The sequence below is a fragment of the Sciurus carolinensis genome, chromosome 1 (genome assembly GCF_902686445.1).
Source record: "Sciurus carolinensis chromosome 1, mSciCar1.2, whole genome shotgun sequence".
Classification (NCBI taxonomy): Eukaryota; Metazoa; Chordata; class Mammalia; order Rodentia; family Sciuridae; genus Sciurus; species Sciurus carolinensis.
Genome location: NC_062213.1, coordinates 46654306 through 46679545, shown reverse-complemented (window position 1 = coordinate 46679545; position 25240 = coordinate 46654306). Strand labels below are relative to the sequence as shown.

General features: G+C 34.2%; 2 protein-coding genes across 2 annotated transcripts in view; one reads left to right on the top strand and one right to left on the bottom strand.

The window, feature by feature from the left end:
* The window catches only part of Necab1 (N-terminal EF-hand calcium binding protein 1), a 161881-nt gene extending 157014 nt beyond the window's left edge, over positions 1 to 4867 (top strand). The window contains exon 13 of the mRNA XM_047519916.1: positions 1178 to 4867. Coding sequence (XP_047375872.1) covers positions 1178 to 1206 — 29 coding nt within the window. The 3' untranslated portion in view covers positions 1207 to 4867. The remainder of the gene's footprint in view (positions 1 to 1177) is intronic.
* C1H8orf88 (chromosome 1 C8orf88 homolog) lies at positions 2440 to 23469 on the bottom strand. Its single transcript, XM_047519918.1, is given in 7 exon segments — positions 2440 to 4499; positions 6316 to 6422; positions 12167 to 12242; positions 15361 to 15374; positions 15377 to 15433; positions 17138 to 17236; positions 23183 to 23469. Coding segments are annotated over 6 exon segments (351 nt in total). The 5' UTR covers positions 17211 to 17236; positions 23183 to 23469; the 3' UTR covers positions 2440 to 4475.
* Positions 23470 to 25240: the final 1771 nt, after the last annotated feature.

The window sequence follows — 25240 nt, the reverse complement described above, 5'->3', positions numbered from 1 at the left end:
ATGGGGCATTCCACTCTATTTTTAAAGTTTCATGGATACAACAGCAGGACACTTCCCTGAACAAAACTCTAGAAATAGCACACAAATATTATTTATGGGTTTTAATTGCCATGACTTTTAATACTATTTTAATAATCAGTTTTGTGCATATTACATGTTATATGGGTTTTTAGAGTTAATAAAACACAATTAAAAATATATTACCTGCCCATACTTAGCCCTAAAATTAAAATCTGAAAGAAAAAAGTTATTACATTTAGAAACATGGGAGGAGAGGGGTTTTATTTTTAACTTAATTCAGAAATTATAATTTCTAATCAGATAGTTTATTAAGATTACTAGTTTACCTAAGATACATCTCAAGAAATAAAGCAACTAAACCAGTCCGCATCCAGATATAAAAATATAAATGAAAATATATTCCTGTGAACACTCAAATGCAAAATGCATCAAATGAATCATGGTAATATGGCAGCACAGGTGCATTAGCTATCACAAACCATTCAGACAAAAAGAGTTTGAAAACTTGGTCTGTGAGGCAGAATATTCCTTGGCATAAGAGAAAGGTCTTTGGTTATGAGAAAAGAGGATACACAAGAAAGTAAAATCCTATTGCCAGCAAATTACTTAAACAGCTTTAAAAGCACATTTCATTCCTTTCTATTTATGTTTCTTGTATCATTCTACCAACCATACTTCTTTGTTTTGGGTTTGTCTTTGGAATATTTATATTCATTGGGGAAAACAATTGCAATATTAAAATAAAGATACACTAAAAATTCTATTTGTAACACCTCCACTTGCTTATACTCAATTTTCTGAAATTACATATAGAAGTATCTCATGTATACTACTGTCCTAACTACTGTCAGTACTGGGTAGATTAAAATAGCACCATGATTTTGTCATCAGGGCATTTATAATCTCATTGCAAAGACAAGCCCTATTTGTATGCAACAAAAAGTTTTAGACTGCACCAAAGTGCTAAAAGATGTGATACCAGTATCAATCACATAGGGAGAATTCAATCTTAACTGAAGGAGTCTGAAAGTGGTGACTAGAAAGATAAGTATTTAGGCAGACTAAAGGTAGGGGAAGTGATCCCTTTACAACTTGAACTTGCTTTGCTGTGAAAATTGTTTTCTTTATTTTAAAAAATTGTTTTTCTCTTTTTCAGCTTCATGGTGGGTCCTGAACAACAACTAGATGTTCCTAGACATTTTCTTTATGGTTCCAAGTGAAAAACAAGTGTTACTATTGAAAGTGCCAGAAAATTTTGTTTGTTAATCTACTGTATACTTTTGTTTAATATATTTAAGTGCACTCTTCAAAAGTGTATTCTCATCAATCATTCATGTGAATTTTAGCTCAATTTTCAAAGTTCAGTATTCTCAATATTTGATGGTAATTGCTTTGCTACATTGTTACCCAACCTAAAGTCATCTAGTGACAAAATCCTAATATGTGAAAAAAGTATACATAGAAAAAAGTTGTGAAAAGAAATTGTAAAGAAAAAACTTATAAAACATTACTTTTAGAACTTTTAGAATATTGCTTCATAGGGCAGATTTTGTAGTTTGTTATATACTATAAAGGGTTACCATCAATGTTTAGCCATTTTTTTTTAGTAACACTTTCTTGAGTGAGGTTTATTCTTCAATAGTTATCTACTCTATTCCCAACACATGATCCTATGACTATTCTCTTTACATTATTTAAAAATTTAATAGGTTGGCATAAAACAACCTTGGCTGGAACCTATAGAATCTCTATCCCTGTATCAGATTATAAACTAGTTTTTCATGAGTGTATGATTCTGTGACAAGTTAGGGAATCAATTAGTAATATAACACTATAGTGTCATTTATTAGCTTCATAATTCCCTGAATGTAAGTTAAACATTATCAAGCACAGAGGAGAGTTTTACTTTGGCAAAATCTGGCTCAAATTTTATGGCATATAGTTAATTTTTCTTATGAAAAATAGATATTTACATTTGAATCAGTATTTCAAAATACAGTGCTTTAAAAATAAAAATTTAACTCAAATGAATAAAAAGGAAATATAAAACAAGCACAAAACTTCAGGGCAGAAGTTTCCACACTGAAACTATGAACCTTACATTGTCTTCTCTACAAAAGCTCAGAAATTAAATCTTTTTAGTAAAAATCTCCTATTCTGGTTATAAATCCTGCTTATAAAAATACAACACAACTAGAAATGTGTTACCAAATATTATTCTTAGTCCAAATTCCTTGAAATCCTGGGTCTTCAAGGAAAGAAGCTATAAGGTAAATTTTCCTATTTTTTCATTGTTGGAAAATACAGGAGAAAAGTGAGTTAAAATTTTATTTCATAAATATAAAATATGACCTAGAACACGCACATGCATGAGTGCATGCATGTGTGGGTGTGTGGGGGGGTGTTTGTGTGTGTGTGTGTGTGTGTGTGTGTGTGTGTCCATCTGTCTCTGGTCATTTTTTTTTTTTTCTAGTCAGTTTTAAAGATGACAAGCACTAGGAAACACCACCTGGCTCAACTCTTTTAATAAATATACAAAGCAGAGAACAACATTAATGGAGATGTACAATGATTATTCAAACAAGTTATACATATGTACAAAGGCAATAATAAAACAGTCTTTGTGCTCTTACTCTGATTATACGTAGTAAGAAAGGATCAAGACTTTGAAATTTAAGGGACTTCTGGCATACAAATGCTTCTTGAAAATGTTTGTTTTAAATAGTTTCAAAAATACAAATTATAACAAATCAAATAATAACATTGCTTTGGTTGGTCCATTTCAGTATCCAACTCAAAAAGCATATAACGTCTTTTGGGTATAAGGCAGTTTCCAAAATAACTTGGTAGTATGACTGAAAAAGAATTCTGCCTGATAACAGTGCTAAGTGGAAAGGCTCTCTAGATTGCAAATTGGAATGCATTCTACCAGCTTTTTAAAACTAGAATGTAAAAGACTTGAGAATAGGCAAACAATAAAGCAAACCAATTTAATTGTATGGTAATTCTGACCCCAGTTTTTAGAAGTATATTTTTGTATGCTTGTCAGTGTGTGAATGTGTGTATGTGTGTGTGTGCATGGTATGTGTGTTCACATACATTATATATTGGACCTATAGTATAGAAGGAATATAGTAGGGCAAAACACAAATTAAAAAACTGGGCCCTAAGAATAAATATCTCATTTAAAAGTAAGCAATATATTTATGGTTAATAAAAGGCCTTTTGTTCCTATTTAAACAACAATCCTTTTTCTGGGGAACAAAGTAATGAAAAAAAGCATACTGAAAGAGCAAGATGGACCTATGGACTAAAAGTTGAATCTGGATGACAAGCCCAAAAACCACTAAAGAAAAAGGTTCTGGTTTTAGGAGTTCACATTTCAGAGAAAAATAAAACTTACTGCCAAATGATGGCCTTAAACATCAATAGATCCAGGGATCTGAAAGAACAGGAGTAAAGAAAGTTTATACTTACCTTTATATCAGCAAATTTTTTGACACTATGCTGGGAGAAACTTTATTTTTTTATAACAGTAACATCCAGAGTGGAAAAACTGCAGAAGGTTTATTGTATAAAATTTCTAGGAATTAAAAGTTTAAACCCCCAAATTCTGTATCCATATATGTTATTATAAGAAATTATAGAATTGAAACTTAATGCACCTCAATTATTTTCAAATGCCTAAATTTTTCCTCATTTGGAAATAAAAGTATGAGTTTTATTTTGTATTGCTCAACTTCCACTGTTCATATGGTCAAAACAGTAGCAGTTATTTTTCAACTTCAGTTTCATTCACTACCACTGTTTTCGACTGTCAATCTCTGCTAGTAATTATGAATCTAAGACAATGTTATTATAAAAAACCTAGACATCAATCATATTTGAAAAGAAATGTCTATTAAAAAATTCTCCCTCCTGACATTGACAACTATGTATTGCCAACACCAAATCATTCTAGGCCTTTGGAGAGAATGTAATGATCTGTTCAAGCGCTGGTAGGAAATCAGTGCAAAACAGAACAAAAGCAACTTTAAAAGCAACAAGAAATTATGTACCATATATACATCGTAGCAAATACTTTATATTTGAGAATCTTTACAGCTTACATTTCCATTCCATTATTACAAGTGATGAAAAACAAAAAATTGCAAGTAGCATGCAAATTATAAACAGTCTTCCCACTTCACTAACCAAATTCCTACTTTCCAGTGTTACTTCCCAATTTTTGCAGGAAACTTCCTGCAAAGCTGAAACTGATTAGAAAATTCTTTATAGATTAAAATATCTCTTTTTCATTTTAGGAGAAGCCAAATAGCCAACCATCAAAATTAAAAATAAATTGAATTGTCACAGTCCATTACAGTTATTGTTACTAGATCCACTTCATTTTCAGGTGTCCAAAATATAAAACGAATAATTCTTTATCTTCATATTCATCTGTTCTTAAAATGCTACTTAAAACTTTGGTTGTTTTCCTGTAACAAAAAGAAAGAATTAAATCATCAACTACATTAACTTAATAGTTTTTACAAATTAGTTTATCAAACCAAATACTGTGAATCCACTTATGTGTTTACAGCTCTAAATGCATGTTACTATTGAAACTAGTAAGGTAACCAGAATTGTCAAATAAAAAAAAAGTCTGTTTCACTAAACTTATGTAATTCATTTTTAAATATATTAAACTGTATTCCAAGTCTGTTGTTGGGTTTCTGTAGTTGCTAGTTTTATAAATGTTATTAATGCATAATGAAAAGTAAACTTTATTCTAATGTATGTTTGTTCATAAGAAAATGTAAGTCAAACTTTTATTTATAAAATAAAAGTGTTATTAAATTGGAAAGTCTGAAAATGAAAAAGTTATTTTATATAGCGCTGTTGTTTATATTTATTCTATGGACCAAGGACTATATGTCCCTAAAATCTTCGAATAGGTGAGAAAATTCAAATATCATCAACTACATTTTTCCTCATTAAACATTCCGTTATGAGCAATATCACTAAAAATATTTACTGATTTGGGCTGGGGTTATAGCTCAGTGATGGAGAGCTTGCCTCGTACGTATGAGGCATTGGGTTTGATCCTCAGCACCACATAAAAATAAATAAATAAAATACAGGTATTGTGCCCATCTACAACTAAAAATATTTTTTAAAAATTTAGATTTGATTTAATTTTAAGAAGAATGGATAGTGGTCTCTATGGAGTTTAAATTATAAAATATTAATATAAACTATGACAACAGAAAACTTTAAAAAAATTTAACTGAGGAAATAAACACTATGGTTTTCAAGGGTAAGAATCCCAAAAAATGGAAATAGAAGGTAGTACTCAATCTCATATTTGAGCCATTATTAGCACACCCATATTGTGAACTCACTGCAACAGAATCATCATTATCTTTACCTGTACAAAATAGTGTCTATAAGAATATTTTTTAAAAGCTCAAATTTCAGTCAAACATCAGTAGAGACCATAGTGGTAGAAATGATTACTGTACACATAATAAGAAGTATCATACTAAGCCCTCTCATACATTATTATATTAAATTCTAACTAGGAGAGGTTTACATCCTTATCTGTAATTGTAGAACTGTGGCTCAAGAAGATTAAGTGACTTGTCCAAGTTTGAATTACTAGTACACAGAGTGGAGCTACAATTTGAACCTAGGGATGATGTCAAAACCCAAGTCCTTTATTATAAATATCCTAAATGATGCATATTTATTGTGTGTATTTATTCTGATGGAATTTGATAAGTTACACAGAAATATAAAGAGCTAAGAACAGCAAAGATACATTGAAGAAAAATAACTGGTATGACTCGTTCTATTGTATTAAAAACTGATCAAACAGACTAGAAAGTCCACAAAGAGACTATGCATATACCACCACATTAGTGTCAGAGGACTATTCTTTCAATAAAAAATTGCCAGAAAGACTAGATATTCATAGAGAAAAAAAAAAAAGACTTGACCTTCCCACCCCATATCATACAGTGGATTATAGAACTTAATTGAAAACCAAAATAGAATGTTAAGAATATGAAATGATATTTTCATGATCTTCCAATAGAAAAATATTTCAAGAACAAAATATAATTATTTCACTGTTGTTCTTGAGAACAATGGTATTTATTTTACAATGTACATTTAGATTTTTTGTGTTTTTGCTGGATCACTAATATTATGCCATAAGAAAAGTTAAAAATTTATGATCAAATGAAAATGTTAAAGACAAATATTTGAAAGACAATAAATAATACAATATAAAATTAGAAAACTACATACTGGTTTTTGAAGTACAATGGGATGATCAGGCAGAAAGTCTGGTTTTTTCCTGCAGATGGAAACACTTGAGAGCTTCAACAGGAAATCTCTGCTGTATTTAATTCTCTCTGTAGATATTAAACATTTGTAATGATGCAAAATATAAAACTCTTCTAGATCACTATTTGGCTCACTTCTTTCTAGCTGTCCCTGAACTACCTGTTATTTTATAAAATCATGAATAGCATCTATGCAAAACAGACTACGCAAAGACTAGAAAGGTTTGAAAAGTTTTGAAAAGCATCTGACACCTCTAATTTCCCTTTTACTGAGAAAGGAAGCCAAGTAATTAAGGAAAAAAAGGAAGAAAGAGAATTGTTTGAGTAAATTGGTAATGCAGGTCTTTTTTCAAATGGTTACTCAAGTCTAGTAAAAAAAACTAGTATTATAAAAGTGTAACAGCAGTTACATCTATTGGTCAATTTAGATCCTGCCAAAATGCAGCCTTAATGAACCTATCCAATCCCGATAAACAGTAAAAATAATTTTCATGATATTAATCTTTTTCCTACATTTTATTAAAATATATATTACTAATGAGGGCAGAAATTCTAATATGGTCAGGTATGGTTTTCAAGGTAAGAGATATGCAGTGTGGGGAAGGGAAATGATCTGCAGATGGTTGCAAGATTGCACCATCACCAATATGCTAGAAGTAGTGCAATATTAACCACAAGGAGAAAAGTGAGATGATATATTATAAATCCTAGATTATATAACTGAGAGATATTAGAACAACCACTTAAAAAGAAACATAGCCAAAATCCAATGAATAAACTAAAATGAAATACTAACAAAAGTCAAAAAAAAAAAAATCCAAAAGAAGGCACGAAAGAGGAAAAGGAAAACCACCATATAAAAGTCAGAAAATACCAACAAAAAACAAATAATAAGGTACTAGGTCTAATTCCAACTCTATCAACAATCACATTAAATGTTAATCTAAACCAGAGGTCAGTAAATATTTTTTGTAAACAGACAAAAACTATTTTAGATTTTGGGGGTCATAAAATCTGTCACAACTATTTGGTTCTATATCTTTTAGTACAAAAGCAGTCATAGATAACATACGTGAAGAGTGTGATTCTGTTTCAACAAAATTTTATTTACACAAACTGCCAGTTAGCCTGCAAGCCATAGTTTTCTGAACCCTACATTAACTACTGCATTAAAGCCTACAAGTTAACAGAGTAGATAAAAAAAGATGACCCTAATGCATGCTGTCTGCAAGAGACACACATTAGATACAAAGGTACATTTTGGTTGAAACTAAGTGTGTGTAAAAAGATAATGCAAAGACTACGAATAAGAAGGCTGGAGTGATAAATATCAAAGATATAATTATCAATGTATTGTGCCAATAACAGAGTTTGGAAATACACGAAGCAAATATTAAGAGAAATAAAAGGGGAAATAGAGAATTTCACAATAATATTAATATAAAAAACCTCTCCCCCTCAGCAATTTATAGAACTAGACACACAAAATTGGTAAAAAGATAAATCTGAACAATACTATCAATGACTTTCATTTAAAATATAAGAAACTATACCAATAATTGCAAAATCCAAGTTCTCTCCAAGTACTCATGGTACAGTCAACAGACTATAGACTATATACTAGTATATAAGTCTCAATAAATTAAAGAGGCTCAATCTCATATAGATTATATTCTCTGAAAACAAAATTGAATTAGAAATCCATTATAATAAGATACTCAGAAAAAAATACCTTAGAAACTAAATGATACATTTCAAAAAAATTCATAAGAAAATGACAAGAAAATTTAAAACTATTTTAAACTGAATGACAATTCAAATACACCATGTCAAAATTTTTGGAGTACAGTTAAAACATGGCTTCAAGGGAAACAAATTCTTATTAAGTGTCTTAGTCCATTTTGTGTTGATTTAGCAGAATACCTGATGCTGGGTAACACAGAAAGAAAAACGTTTATTTGGTTCATGAGTCCTGTGGCTGGAAAGTACAAACAGCATGGTGTCTAGCAAGAGCTCCCTGGCTGCATTATAAGATGGCAAGTAGCATCAAACAGCCAGAGCACATACATTAGAGGGATGCAGGGGACATGACAGGCTCACTTTAACAATCTGCTGTCCTGAGTACTAATCTAGTGCGCCACAGTAGCTAGAACTCCACAGAGACAGTATTCACACATTTTAAGACCTACCCACCACTCTTAAAGGCTCCACCACTTCAATACTATTACATTGGGAATTTAAGTCTCAATAGGAGTTTTGGCAGGGAAAAACCACATTTGAACCATAAGTTAGGCTGTAAAACCGACTCAATAAATTTAAAAACATTGAAATCATAAAAAATATCTTCTGTGACCAAAATGGAATGAAACTAGTTATCAGTAACAGAAGTAAAACCAGAAAATGCAAATTATGTGGATATTAAAGCATACTCTTATAACCAATGGATTGAAGAATAAATAATAGAGAACTTAGAAAATACTTGAGACAAATGAGAACAAAGTCACAATATACTAAAACTTATGGTATATAGTCAAAACAGTGCTCAGAGCTAAGTTTACAATGAAAAGGGAAATTATATCAAAGCAAATTTCTAACATTAAAGAACTAGAAAAACAGCAAACTCAAGCAAAAGCTAGAAGAATGCAGGAAGTAATAAAGATGAGAGTGGAGATAAATGTAGATAGGAGAAAAGTAACGGGCAAAAAAATCAACAAAACCAATAGTTATTTGAAAAGATAAAAACTATCAAACCTTACCTAGTCCAATTAAGACAAAAAGAGATGACCCAATTATTAAAATCATGAACAATGATAAACAATTCTGCAACTCTGTTGAATTAATTAGCTCTAACAGTTTATGAGTATTCCCTTAGGATTTTCTATATTTAGGATTTTATTATATATGAGTATAGATCATTTTATTTTAACCTTTCCAATTTAAATTTCTTTTTCTTTTTCTTGGTTAATTGTTTTTGGTATTATGTTAAATAAAAACGGTAAAAGTGGGCATCCTTGTCTTGTTCCTGACATTAGAAAGTAGACTTCAGTTTTTCACCACCAAGCATATTAGTGTTAGGTTTTTATATATACCCCGCATTGTATTAAGGAAGTTCCCATCTGTTCCTCGCTAGTGAACCTCTGCTACTCACTTAGTAACAAGTTTTATCTGGAATAGAGTGCTAGATTTCATAAATGCTCCTCTGCATCAATTGAGATAAATGTGTTTTTCCTCCTGCATTCTGTTGATATGGTATTTTACTTTTAATTTTCATATTGATCCACCTTGCATTCCTGAGAATAATCCCACTTGGTCATGTTGTATTCTTTTTACTATGTTAGTAAGTTTTATGTGCTACTATTTTTTTGAGGACTTTGTGTGTGCATATATATTTTTTTTTCAAAGGGATATTATCTGTAGTTTTATTTTTTTAAATATTTTGTAGTTGTCAATGGATCTTTAGTTTTATTTACTTAAATGTGGTGCTGAGGATCGAAAACGACCTCAGACATGCCAGGCAAGTGCTCTACCACTAAGCCATAACTCTAGCCCTGTAGTTTTATATTTTTTATGCTTTGGTATCAGGATAATACTGGCCTCACAGGATAACTGGAAAGAAGAGTCTGAGCAGAGTTAATGTTAATTCTTCTGTAAATTTTTACCAGAATTCACAATGCAGTCATCTAGTCCTAGACTTTTCTATGTTGGGAGGTTTTTAATTACTAACTTAATCATATAATTTATATTTTATTTAGATTTTTTATTTATTCCTGTTAGTTTTGTAATTTTTCTAATAATTTTTTCTTTTTCTTCTAGGTTACCTAACTTTTTGGCATGTGCTATGGTTTCCTTCCAAAGTTCATGTGTTAAAGAACTGACCTTCAGGGCAGTGTTACTGAGAGGTGGTAGAAACTTTAGAAGGTCCATGGAATGTCCTAAAGAAGAATATGGTATGCTGGCCTCGCTCTCCCTTTTCCTCTTTTTCTCCCTGGTCATGAAGTGAGAAGTTTGCTCCATCAAAGGCTTTCCACTACTATCATCTGGCACCCCCAAAAGAGTCCTAATCACAATGAGGCCAAATAATTATGTATTGGAACACCCCATACAAACTATAAGCCAAAATACACGTGTTCTCTTTATAGGATTATCTGTTATTTTATTATAATGATATAGGGGGCTGACTAATACAGCATACAACTAATAGTTCATAATATTCTCTTATATTTTTATTTCCATAAATTCATAGCAATATCCCCATATAAAATAAGTTTATATTACATTATCAATGAACAATCCCCCCAAATTCCATTTATAACAGCTTCAAAAATAATATAATACTTATGGATAAATTTAATTCAGGAGATATAAGACTCATACACTAAAAACTGTAAAACTTTGCTAAGAAGTTAGAGACCTAAAGAAGAAAAGCACGTCTTGTTGTGTGGTGCAAAATGTTAATACCGTTTAGATGGCAACATTTTCCCTAAAGCAATCTATAGATTCGATGCTGTACCTATCAAAATGCCATAACCTCTTGCAGAAATAGAAAAGCTAATCCTAAAAAATCACATGGAATTGCAAAGAATTCCAAATAGCCAAAACAATCTTGAACAACGTTGGAGTATTTATATTTCCTAGTATCAAAACCTACAAGGTTACAACAATTAAAACAGTACTGGCACAAAGGCAGATATACAGAACAAGGGAACAAAATTGAGAATTCAGGAATAAACATCTATTCCAACACCAACAGATTTTTATCAAAGGTTTCAAACCATTCAATGGAAAAATAGTCTCTTTAACAAATGTGATAGGACTACTGTATATCCACATAAAAGAAGCTGCACTTATTCTCTCACAGCATATATAAAAATTAATTAAAAATGAATCAAAGACCTAAGTGTAAGATCTAAAAAAAAATCTATAAAACTCTAAGAAGGAAACAGGTCTTCCTGACCTGAGATTTGGCAATGATTTATTAGATATGACACTAAAAGCACGAGCAACAAAAGAAAAAAAAAGAGATAAATCAGGCTACATTCAAAGTTTAAAATGTTATGTATTATTACCCTATGTACATATGATTACACGAATGGTGTGAATCTACATCGTGTACAACCATAGAAATGAAAAGTTGTACCCCACTTGCATACAATGAATCAAAATGCAGTCTGTAAAAATAAAAATTTAAAAAAAAAAAATACAAGAAAAAAAAAAAAAAAAAAAGACAGTATGAGTCCGGTATGGTAGTACACGCCTATAATCCCAGCAGCTCTGAAGGCAAGACAGAAGGACCTTGAGTTCAAAGCCAGCCTTGGCAACTTGGTGAGGCTAAGCAACTCAGTGAGCTCCTGTGTCTAAATAAAATACAAAACAGGGCTGAGGATGTGGTTCAGTGGTTGAGTCCTTGAGATCAATCCCCCTTCCCGATGGCTAGAATGAGAATATGAGGTTGAGAACAGATGCAGTTACCTTGGGCAAAACGAAGGAAGCTACTTGTCAAGGATGGCACAGAAATAAGGCAGAGAACCCTGGGGCAGAAGTTACTCTACAGAGCAGAGCCTGTACACCAGCTCACAATTTTACAGGATAGAGCAAATACATTTACATCTTGTTCAAGCCACTCTTATTCTGGTCTCCTTCTGGGCTGTAAAACCAATAGCCTGACTAATACAGACAGAAATCAACTCAAAAGAATATAACAAAAATTTGTAAGTACATTAGGTATATATGCAGGTAAGCAACAAAGTAACATCAACTTTAATAAATACTAAGATATTCTGTGATAAAATTTAGAAATTATGATAAATTTTTACCTTTTTTAACTGGAGACTGATGTTGCTGCTGTTCATTAAGACCTTGAGAAAAGGCTTGCATTCCATTCGTCTTACACTGTTGAACAAGAAGTACATACATTTTTAAACTTATATAACCTGTTTTTGCCATCCCAAAATATTTTCCCAATAATCAAAATATTTGTTGAGGAATATTTGGATCCAAAGAATAGGCAACCACTGTAGGATTACTTAATAAAAATAAATAACAAAAACATTTTTCAAAATATATTCACATATAAACAATTTTTGCTATAATTATGGTTATTTCTGAAAGGTAATGTAAGTTAAAAGATGAATTATAAGGTCATAAATAGATCCAAAGTCATTAAATTATTTTAATTGATGAAAACAACACATTTGTATTCACAAAACCCTGCAAAATTACTAGAGGTTTACTTTCTTGATCTCATGCAAAGTAGATGCTGATGTCAGTTTGTAAGTAAATGAACTGTTTCCCATAACACCTTGGAAATAGGGGGGAAAACAACTAGTTCATCCAAAGAAGAAAAGAAAATTAGAAACGTTGTCCTGAGGGGAGGGAAGCTAAATCCAGTGTTTCCTGATCCTACTTGAAGTACTATCTTTATTGTGAGACTGGCTAAATTAATCGAGATTTTAAAGATTCATTTTTACTGCTTTTCTTCTGATTACATGTTAATTAAGAAACATTCCAATTACAATTTATATTCCTGTAAATCTCCCTAGAAGCAGCAAATTTATAACAAAAAGAGACTGATCTCAGAAGACAAAACAACAAGATTGCTCATTATAAAATAATAATTCTCTGATCTTATAAATCAGTTTCACAACCGTCTGTGGTCAACCCAATCCCTAAGAGATGACCTCTTGTAGTTGAAAAACTCAGTTGACAAATAGTCCCTAACTATTATAACTCACTAAGATGATTTCTTTGGAGACATCTATATTGAAAAATAAATATCTTTGCTTCAATTGCTCTCTTGACAAGTTATAAATCATTCCTTGCTACCTAAGTAGCAGTGCCTAAAGGCTGGACTAATTGTCTAGTGCTATGACACAACAAAAACTAAGGGAATGATAATTCTCCATCACTAAGACGTCAAAATAAGTTTTCAGAAAAAAAGAAAACATTAGCAGCTTTTTAATTTATTTTTAATTAGGGATGGGAAAAAATTAGGAAATGCCAGAGATTTTGGTTCCCCAAAGTTATTTCTGACTCTTAAATATAATTAACTATAATAGGACATTTTAAGCATGAAAAATTTCATATATCTGAAAATTTTAGCAGATGAACATTTCGCTAACTATATGGCATTTTACTTAAATCAAAATCAAAGGTAAAACTATATTTTGTCATGTCTGCAGACATTAAAAAATGAAAATACTGATCATTTAAAATCTTTCACAGCAAGTAGAAGAGTAAACTTACTAAAACTTTCATAAAGTAATTATATGTTATCTTGGTTAATTATCATAATTATGTAATTAACATGTAAGTGATAAGAAAAATATGATTGCAGATGAGAAAAGTAAATACCAGAAGGGCTTGGTAAACAACCCAAAACATATATATAAAAAAGAATTGAGCTAGGTTTTAAAACTTGGGGCTATCATGTAGGTGGTACATCTAAAAGGGTACCATTCACAGCACTGGTGTAGACTTTTTAGCAGGTGGGAACAAACTATCTTATTCTAATAAAATCTGTATTTTTCTAAAATTTTTGTACCTCCTCTTAATTCTTGCACTGTACATACCAAATGGGCAGCAGTGGCCCTGTTGAATACATTTATTTAACACAGAGTGCCCGTGGTATTCTTTGTATTGGAAATACAAGGATAAACATGACTTTCCAGTATCTGTTCTCAAGACTCACAAACTCACCCAAAAAAAAAAAAAAAAAAAAAAAAATGACTTTCACAGACTGAATTCCTCACAAAGAAAATATCAGCTGTGCATATAAGAACAATAATTGGATAACTGGAATTGGAATGTAATTCACAAAAAACAAATCTAAATGGCCAAACTAAATACATTAAAAGATGCTCCACTTCACAAGAAACAGAAAACTAAAAATTAAAATATATATATATATTTATATATAAGCTTATAAATAAATAAATATATATATATTTTCTGGACAAGAAAAAAATGTTAAATCTGACAATAACAAAGTAAGGATACAGAATAGTCAGAGTAGAACCCTCATGTGCTGCACACAAAAATCACTTTGAGAGTAATTTGGTAGTACCTAATGAAGGTAGAACACTTTTTAACACAGTAACTCTATTCTAGTTTTACACCACAGGGAACCTTTCTAACTTGTATAAAATGAAACATGTTAATGGATAATCATTATAGTATTTATTGTAAAATAGAAACAAATGCCTTTCAACAGAAAATGAAAATAACATAGCATTCACTTATATTAAAATATTTTTCTGTATCAGTTCTGTATAGAACTGGTCTATTCATTGTAAAATTGCTTAGTATTCCATTTATGAATATACTAATGCTTGTACATGCAGTTTATGGTATTATCTGAATAAGAATGATTACTTATGGTCAGAGGAAACAGGTGACATGGGGATAGAGACTAGAGGAAAACTTCCCCCTAATATCATTTTGTATATTTGAATTTTACACTTCATAAATAGTTTACTTAGTCAAAATATTTAAATTTTTAATATAAACTAATGGCAAAGGAAAACATGCAAAACCAAGTATGGGTACAATATTATTTGTAAAAAATTATAAAACAGAACAAGACCAAATATATTCATGAAAAAAATAACCTGAAGACAGTAATTTCTGGGAAGGATGGGAAGGAAAAGAGATAGTGAAAGATATACAATTATTTTAAAACTATGTTAGATTTTCCTTTAAATTTAAAAAAAAATGTAGCAAAAATGTTTACATTTGAAGATTGCAGGTGGCAGGTACAAGGATGATATACTATTTTTAGCATATATTTGAAATACATCAAAAATTTTCACAAATATATAAATCAGCCTGTACAGAATCTGACATTAACAGTCATATAGCAAGTGTTACTTTCCAGTCTACAAGGCTTGATTTTATTCGTGTGTTTGTGCTCGCACACTGGGGATTGAACCCAGGGATTCATGCATAGTAAGCATGTGGTCTACCACTGAGCTACATTTCCAGGCTTATTTTATTATAATCTAAGACTTACTCTGCTAACTCCACTTGTAAGCACTGAGTGTTGCATGGATATTCATTTTGAAAGTTGAAAGGAAACACTGGTCCTGTCAGGAAAGGAAAAAAAAACTATTTTAAATATCCATGATGTCAATAAATAACACAACATCACCTATAAAGCTTAAGTATCTAGGATAGCTGCAGCACTGTCTTAAAATGTTTTCTGATAGTTCATCTATTTAACAAGTATTTACTTAACCCTATGAGGTGTCAGCCTCTGTATTAGTGGATGGGTACACAAGCATGAAAAGAGTTCAGAGATACAAGGTCTCACAGTCTACTTTAAAAGATAAACTCCTAAATAATGATTATAATTTGACATATGGTAAGTTATGTGATATTTAGAGAAGGTACTAGGAGAGAGCAGATTTGGTTTGGGGGTATCAGGAAGGCTTATGAAAAGGGTGCAATTCAATATAGGTCCAAGATTTCTCTGGGGACCTGAGTTGTTCAGAGAGAATAGAGTGTGTTGAGAAAGGTCAAACAATTTCTAATTTACTAAATCTTCTATTTAATAAGCCCCTATTCCACTGTCTGATCTTAAGAAGATTATAGTTAAATGAGAGAGCAGGGGTACCCGCCCATTCCACATCCATTCACATTCACCTATTTAACAGCCTTGGAAGAAAGGGATTAGTGAATACCTGGATCTGCAGAGATGAGCACAGAGAGGGGTGCTGGCAAAAGAATGGTGATAGAAAGGAGGTGCTGCCAATGGTGTTATGTCCTCTTTTCCTTTAAGGAAAAATCTGAGACATGACCCTACACTGCGCTTCTAGTACACCAGAAGGACACAGGATCAGCATTTTGTAGGTACAGTCCAGGAAAACCATTAATTTCATTTGTTCATCCTAAATCACAGCTACGTTGACAGGAAACAAGCAAAATGGAGATAATGTTCCTTGTAGGAACCAAGGATGAGAGAACAGGAGATAGGAACTAGTTCTGTTTCTACCTTTTCTGTTTCATTTTTGTACCAACAAAAGGGGTTATATTTTTTTCTTTTCTAAGTTGTTAGTTAATTCAGTTGAACAAATGGACTAAAGAGAATTCAAACAGGTTATATGTATATCACCTAAGTCAGAATATAGAAGACATTCTAGCAAAAAATAATGAATAGAATAAAAAGATTAATATCTCAACTCAGTAGTTAAATATCAAGTATTTTAAGAATTTGTTCAAGAGTATCTTTAAGGGCACAAGAACATTTTAATTTGTTGTTTTGTTTAGATTTTCTGAAATTAGATATGTTCAAACTCAAGCACAGTCATAACATCTATTAGTGTACAAGTATGAGATGACCACCAAAGAATCTGTTTGTTAAATTTTTGAGTTTTTTGTTTTGTTTTGTTTTGTTGCACATAGGTACATCTTTCAAAAGGTTAATTCTCCAGCATGACCACTCTGCATGGTAATAATCACAGGGCACAATTTGTATTGGGAATATCATTTTGACCAGAAGCCATTAACTATGAAAATAATATTTGAGGGGAAAAAAAAATCACACAGTTACTTTCAATCAAGGACTATTATACTCTTCCTATCCTTTCCAGTCTGGTAGACTTTGGATGAGTAGATTAAGAAATCTTTTTCTTTTGGTAATACTTGTAAACTCTTCAACAGATCATTAGTTTTTATTATTTCTTTAAATATCCACCTCAGACAATTATTTTATATATTATTTAGTCTTTTAAATACTAATTAGGCATCAACAAGCTACTATTTAATGAACTGTTCACTGTGTTACTTACCTGGTGGAGAAGTCAGATGACGAACAGGTCTTGCTGGTTGAAGCGGCTTACCAATCAACTTTTTGGTTTCCATTGTCACAAAGACCTTGAGGTTCCATACTTTTAGAGGGGAAAAACAAATTTTTATCATTTGGACAAGATAACCAAGATATTTTACATATATACAATTCACCAAAACCCTCACTTGAAGATTTTTTTTAGAAGTTAAGGTGGAAAGTACAAACCTAAAAAAGCATTTAAAATGATATGCAGACTTCCTTAACAGCATTTGCTGCAGCTGAACTTTCTTTAAAACAGTTTCCTCCCTTAACTTCCCTGAGTCTATCCTTTTTGGCTGTTTCCTATTTCTTTGATTGCCTCTTCTGCTCTCCAATTAAATGTAAGAATGACTAAGTTTGGTTTTTTTCTTAGCTCATCTCGTCTATTTTCATGGTTGTAACTACCTATGCATATGATAAACATGATCTAATGTAGACTTTCACCACTTACCTCTCTTAAGTTTCAGCTTCATTTTTCTAATTGCCTCATGCTATTTCAATTTATTATCAATACGTACTTCAAATTTAAAACATCCAAAATCAAATTACTTTGATCCCAAATATGCCCCTCCTCCTTTATTTCTTAAATTCATCACCAAGTGTCTTAGATTACCCTTCATTAAAGGCACACACCTTCAATGTGACAGTTTAAATTATAGTCCCCATTCTATAATTAAGTCTCTAATTCCTGTCCATTTTATTTTCAAAATATATCTCACATATTTTCTTCATGCCCATCTATTCTATTTCTAGGGCCCTTAACCACTTAGCCACATCCCCAGCCCTTTCTATTTTTTTTATTTTGAGAAAGGATCTTGCTAAGTTGCACAGGGCCTCACTAAGTTGCTGAGCCTGGCTTTGAACTTGCCATCCTCCTGCCTCAACCTCCCGAGCTTCTGGGATTATAGGTGTGCACCACTGCAAATGGTTCCACATCATCTACCTTCTTAATTCCACAGTAGTTCTTAATTCATCTTTCTGATCACCTTTTTTAAGTGTATTTAAATGCTTCCACTCTATGATCCTGAGGCCCAAGATATATTTACATCAAAACAGTTATAGAACACTGTACTACACTTTGTTTTATTTATTTTCCATGCGACAAAAGAAAAAAGCAGATTCTTCTTAAAGTGAGGAACAATATTTATTCACCTTACATCCCTGCAGTTAACACAGTACCTAGACTGAGTCCACAATGGATAAAACAAGCACTCCCTGAACAAATGGATAAATACAGTATCTTTTCTCTTCAAACCATGACTTCATTATACTTATTTTTGCTTTAAAAACTCTAGTTCACCAATATCTCCTGGATTATTAATAACAGAAACAGGTAATATCCCATGGAGAGTATGCATAATACCACTTACCCACATTATATTACTCAGAACAGCTCTATAAAGCAGGTAGTATTAACAGAGGTCAGGTTTCATGTCAGCCCTACCTGGGTTCATACCATGGTTCTATCACCTAGTTATATAACTATGGATAACAACAGTCTCTCCTAGGCTTGATATGAAGGCTAAATAATTGTTATGGTTTAGATATAAAGTGGTTCCCAAAAGCTCCTCTGTACTGCAGGAATATGCAGAGGTAAAATGATTAGATTAACAGAGTTAAAACCTAATCAGTCCATCCTAGTTTGAAAGAACTGACTGAGTGGTAACTGTGGGCAGGTTGGTCATGGATGAGGTGGTGGGTCACTGGGTTTGTACCCTGAAAGGGTTCATCTGCCCTTCAGGCTCCTTCCTTTTCCTCTCTCTGCTTCCTGACCCTGCTATGAGCTGAGCAGCTTTTCTCCAATGGGTCCTTCCCCCATAATGTGCTGCCTAAAGCAATGGAGTCATGTATGAACTCAAACCGTGAACCCCCAATAAACTTTCCCTCCTCTAAGTCAGTCATGTTGGGCATTCTGGTCACAACGATGAAAAACTAAAACACGTTTAACAAAAAAGCAATTAACAACACCTGGTACATAATAAGAATTCAGTCAACATTAGTTAATAGTACTATCCCCATTTTACAGATGAAGCTAAGAGAAATAAGGTAACTTACCCAAGGGTCAAGAGTCTAAGAAGTGAGGAGTAGGCTCATATCCATGCTTCTTGATACCACCCTACAATCTAACTATCCCCAAACCTCTCTCCATATCATACCCATGCTAACCTACTCAAGTTCTGGTTAAGTATCTTTTTATATCTTACCAAACAACCCTGCATCCTCTTCCAATATGGTACTTACTGCACAAGTTAAAGTTCATATCTCCAGTGTGCAGCAGTGTCTAGTACACAGTGGATATTCAAAACTTGTTAAATTAAGGTTATTTACACATATCTGGACATTTAGGTTCTCTGTCTGGAGTTCCCTCATCTTCCCTCCTGCTCTTGACCCAAATAACTATTCATAGATCTTTAAAGACCAAGGTCAAATTCTTGCTATTGCTTTAGAAAATATCTTCATGTCTCAACAGCTAACATTAAATAAAATAGCTTACCTGAAATTCTGTAATTCTTAAAAATTAGTTAATAGTAAAATAATAATTTCTCTTTTCTTACTTTCATCCTCCATTATCAGTGTCAGTGTCTCTAAATATACCATAATAAATATATTGCATGCCTATTTAATTAGAATGAGTTAGGTGATGCCACAGAAACTATACCTTATTTATCTTTGTATTCTAGTACCTGCAACATAACTGGTTTTATTAAATAAGCTGCATAAGTACCTCTTCCACATAAAATTTTCAACTAAAATTTTCTGACATCTATGTGGGACACACACTTTCTAAATTTTGATGTCCATCAAGATAAGTCAAAAGTAAAACCTCACTTAGCTTTGTACTGGTTCATTCAAAATTAACTTTAATCATATCAACCTCAACAAATCATAAACCTAGGGTCAATATAAGATAGGGTTAGTAACTCCCTTTCAGTTCCAAGAAATGCTTTATATACTATTAAAACCTAATTTGGAGTATACATAATCCAAATGTTAAAAACATAAACTTAAAAATGACCTCTCAAAGTTAGCAATGAGAACTAAATTCAGGAAAACTAACCTTTTCTTGAAATATGGAGATAAGTCAGTCAGAATTATAAGTTAATAACAATCTAGCTTTGTAATATGTCTGTTAATTGGTTACTATGATTATTAATAACCTGCTAAACAAAACATAAGTTGTAGTTATTGTCAAGACAATTTTAATGTAACAGGAACCAAAAACAGTTATAAGCTTAAGTATAAAGAAAACCCTCACAAATATTTACTGAATGTATTCTATGTGGAAAGGAATATTTAAACTAAGGACGAAAAAGTGATCTAATATATGTTGCTATCCTAGCCATTTTAATGAGTACCCTAATACTAGTATGCAGTAACTTTCCATCCTGTTTCCCTTCATGAAACTAGTGAATTGGAATACAAAAGAATAGAGTGTTTTGGCACAGAGTTCCTTGTTTTTCATTGCTCAGCTGAAACTGAATTGCAGGTTGAAAAGTCTTTTCCAGTTGCTGAGCAAGGCAAATCCAGAGTATTCAAACTAGGGATTTTCATGAGTTGGGATGTTACAGACCTCTATTATATGATTTTGAAAAACAAGTAAACAAAAAATTAAAGTTCTTTTAGTACCACTTAACTTTTCAGTTTGTCATAGGAAAGAAACAGCTAGGACTCCCCATACATAAATCCACATCAAGAAAAATAGAAAAGATGGTGCCATACAATATTTTTGTTTATTATGTTAAAAAAAGGTAAACTATGCCTGCATAGAAACACTGACATTATACAGAATAAGTTAGATTGTACCATCATAGTGTGTTAATGGAAAAAATTAAATAGTCACAAGATATAATTATAAAATTGACTTATGGGATTTTAATAAAAACAGGACTCCACAAACTATAACCTAAAGGCTTAACTGAACTATACAGTCAGTAAACAAAATAACTTCTTAAACTCTACTGCCTGCCTCACCCTCAAAGTTTCCCTAATGTTACTGGTACCACCTGGAGTAGGCATTTATTTTAACTGCTAAAAAAGGAAAACAGTTGCAAAACAAACAGAATCCCACCTATAACACTTAGTAGCAAGTAGTGGACCTATCAGAAAGTTGTCTTTTAAAATATAAATATATATTTTTGTGGCATATTTTTAAAATATTTTGATTTAATATATCAGAAATATTCATGTATTAATACAAAAATGGTTGCTGAATAAAAGCGATTTTTTCCCCTAAGTTCACACATACTTAACAAATCATCTTAAAAGGCCAAGTTGTACGAAGAGAATATTGGTCAGGAGTATTAAGAAACTGAAGTTGTACTTGCTATTAAACATAGGGCAATATCAGCTATATCTTAGGATCCTTTTCTGTTTTAAGAAAATTGGCCCCACCAATTCTGAAATTATAAGTGAACCTAGATTTTTCTCAAATTCAGTACAATGGGGAATAATAAGCACATAAGTGATCAATCTAGACACAATCTTAATACTGAGCACATATCTTTTAATTAAAATACCACTTTTTAGATCCTATCACATGCTAAATTTCTTACATATATTATCTCATTACACTTTGAGCCACACATAATTTTGGGGGGAAAAAATACTACTAGTTCCACCTTACTAATGAAAAACCTGAGGCTCAAAAAATAAAGAGACATACCCAAATCTACACAACTAGTAAGTGCCTAGAAGTGAAAATGTGACTACAAAGTTTATATCGTCTCTAAAATTGCCTGTTTTGTAAGACACATGACTATCCATTATTCCATGTAGGCACTGCATTCATGAATAAAAAATCAATTATGAGGAGGAATATTTATGCATAAAGTCTTGATGAAAAAAAGTTAATACTTTTTTAATTAAAAAATTTACATTTACCTTCAATTTACAATTTCTCTTAGAATATTAAATAAATTATGGTATTATGTTTTCCTTATGGTCAACTGCCATACTAATTATAGGTCATGACATAAGAAACATACTATGCACTGATTTTAGAAACTGGTTACTCTACTTAAATTTTCCAATTTAACTTCTAGACTTCTTAGGGCTAGAGGAGTAGAGCTCAGTAGTACAGCTCAAGTACAGCACAAGGCCCTGGGCTTGAAACCCAGAACTGAAAAATTTTAAAATAATTAATTCTGACTTCTTTGGAAAGTGCTGATGGTTCTGCTACAAATAACAAATAAGATTATTTTCATTTACCTCGTGTATATTTGCTATGTGGTAACCAGATAAGATTTAATCTCAATTTCCAACTTGTAAACATCACTTTTACAAAGTTAGTGTTTCCTAAAACAAAACTGCTGCCTGTGCATATACAATTAGAGGTGAGAAGCAACGGAGGAAATACAGAACTAGAGATAAACCAATCATGATTTAGGAATTGAAAGTCATTTCACATTCTACAAGCCTGGCTGCGACATTTAGGAAGAATCAAAATGCAAAATATCACAATGCTGTAAGTTCCATCGCAGGTTTCATGCCTTTTCTTTGTAACTTAAATAAATAGTTTTTTTCGAAGCATTTTTCAGTGCAAGCACTATTTAACATTCAGCTGGGAAAATAACTGTTCAGGCAAAACTGTTTGTGGTTACCCTAATATAAACGATCCCTATCTTTTGATCCGTCTGAATCACCAGCAAAGAACAACTTTTGCCGCGGGATGCGGGGGCAGGGTGGGGAGTCAGCACCTGGCACCTGGGCCGCTCCGGGCACAGACAGGTCGATGCGCACTCAATTCACCTGTTCGGGTGGTCCCTTCCCCAGTGTCCCTGGGCCACTGGATCCCAGCCGGCCGTGCCCCATCCTCGGCGCTGTCTCTCGCCCTCATCCGACGTGCTCATCCCATCCCATTCTATATCCCACCTGGGGGTCCCCAGCGACCCGTCCCCACCACTCCAGCTTCTCCCTGGCCCCAGTTCTCCCCGTGAAGGACTGGAGACGGCGCCCACCCGCCTCATCACTCTCGCCCGGGTGTCGCTGATCCTCCGCGGGGACCTACCGCCTCAAGATCCGGGAGGACTTCAGGGCAGCAGCGTCACGGCGCTCAGCCCAGACGCGGCGGCCGAGCGCCCCGCTGCCCGTCGGGGAACGGCTCCCGCCGCGCGTCGGCTCGCGGCGCCGGGACGCGGCGGGGGCGGGGCGGACAGGGGCTGCGGCGGCTGCGGGGGGCGCGGGGCGGGCCCGGGGCGGGGCCTGGGGCGCCGGGCCCCAAGGGCGGTAGCACCCCGGAGGGGCCAGAACCGTTAAACGGACGGCGCGCGCTGGCCCGGCGTGCGGGGCCTGCGGGGCGGGAGCGTCGCGGCGTGCGCGGGAGGCGGCGACGGCCTCTCCGAGCGGCTGACGGGTTGGCTCTGGACGGGACGCGCCCGCATCCACAGCCTTCAGGACCCCAGTCCCGGAGGCGCGAGGCCGGCCGCCTGCGCTGCGCTGCGCCGGGCCGGGCGGCGGGCTCCAGGCAGCCTCTGTGAGCGACGCCGCCTCGCGAGCGACGCCGCCTCTGTGAGCCAGGCCGCCTCTGTGAGCCAGGCCGCGCGCCGCTGACGACCGGTCCCGTCAGAGCGGCCGGCCGCCCGCACTCCCGCCACGCGGCGAGGCGTGCGGGGATTCGCGTGGGCACCGAGGCTGGCGTTGGAGCCCTGGTCTCTGTCCGGCAGGAATACTGCCTCGCACAGGGCACAGTCCCGAAAGGACCACCATTCGGATCAGTTGAAGCAGCTCATCCGAATCCACATTCTTTGTTTTCAAGCTTCATTTTCCTTCTTTTGGTCATTCTTCCATTTGAGTGTCCCCCTGAGGACACCCGTGGGTCGGTGCTGGGGGGCGAGCGGGCGGCACAGGGGTGGAAAAGGCAGCCCTGGGCCGCGGCACCCACGGAGCAGCGGAGGCGCACGGGCACAGGGCAGGGAACGCCTGCCCCGGCCCTTGGGTTGCAGTTGGCTGGGAGAAAAAGGAAAGCATAGCAAGTGCAACAAGAAACAAAGCTTGTCTGGTGTGGAGTGGAGTTGGGTGAACTGTGCTGAGCAGAGATGTGAGCGTGAATCCGACTTCCAGCCCTAATTTGTAATTCGTCTTATAAGTGAAGTCCCATATTTGAAGAATTTTAAAGTATTGGCATGATCAAAATTGAGTATTTGAAAAATCGTTCCGATAGGGTGAAAGATACTACAAAATTAAGCAGGCCACTCGAAGACTTCCTGGAGGACATTTATGATCACTCCAGGAAGAAATGAGATGCCTGAGCCAAGTAGGGAAGAAGGGATAAATCTGGGAGATGTTAGTGAGGGAAAATCAATACAGTTCAGTGACAGATTGGATGGCAGAGGCAAATGAGAAGGTAGGGTGACTTGGGTTTCTGTCTTGGGCAAACAAGCTAATCAGTGGTGATGGCATAAAATAGGGAACACCAAAGGCATAACAGGTTTGGGCAAGGATATGAGTTCAATTTGGGACTTATACATAGGATGTTTGAGCTATCCATAAAGCTCTAAACATATATATATATATATATATATATATATATATATATATATATATATCAATACACATATATAGCATATATAGACACACACCTGTCATAGGCATATTATAGATGCATTGGAACATTAGGAAAAGAATGGTGATTAAGAAAAAGTTACACATCCCAGAAAAAAATCATTCAGTTGTCAAAAGTCAACTTCTAAAGAAGACTAGAAACCTGGAGGATATGTAAAGGCAAAGAAAGGTTGATTGAAATGGGTGACTGAAGAAGGTCTCTGAAAAGGGATCTCTAGTCTTGAAGGCAGGTTTAGAATAAGCACAAAGCCTAAGTTGAAAGGAATGGTAGGCATTCATGGCCTGGGTGAGAAAAAAAAAAAGGAAATATGGCATCTTCTTGAAACTAATGTAAAACCAGTATGACTGGGCTTGAGAAAGCAAAAAGGAAATGTTGAAGGTGAGTTTGGAGAAATGGGAAAAGCCAAAATCATGCAGTGTTTTATAGACACTACTAAGCAAGTTGAATTTTACTTAAAAAAAAATATTGGGATGCATTGAAGGGTCCCAAGTGGGACACTGATAT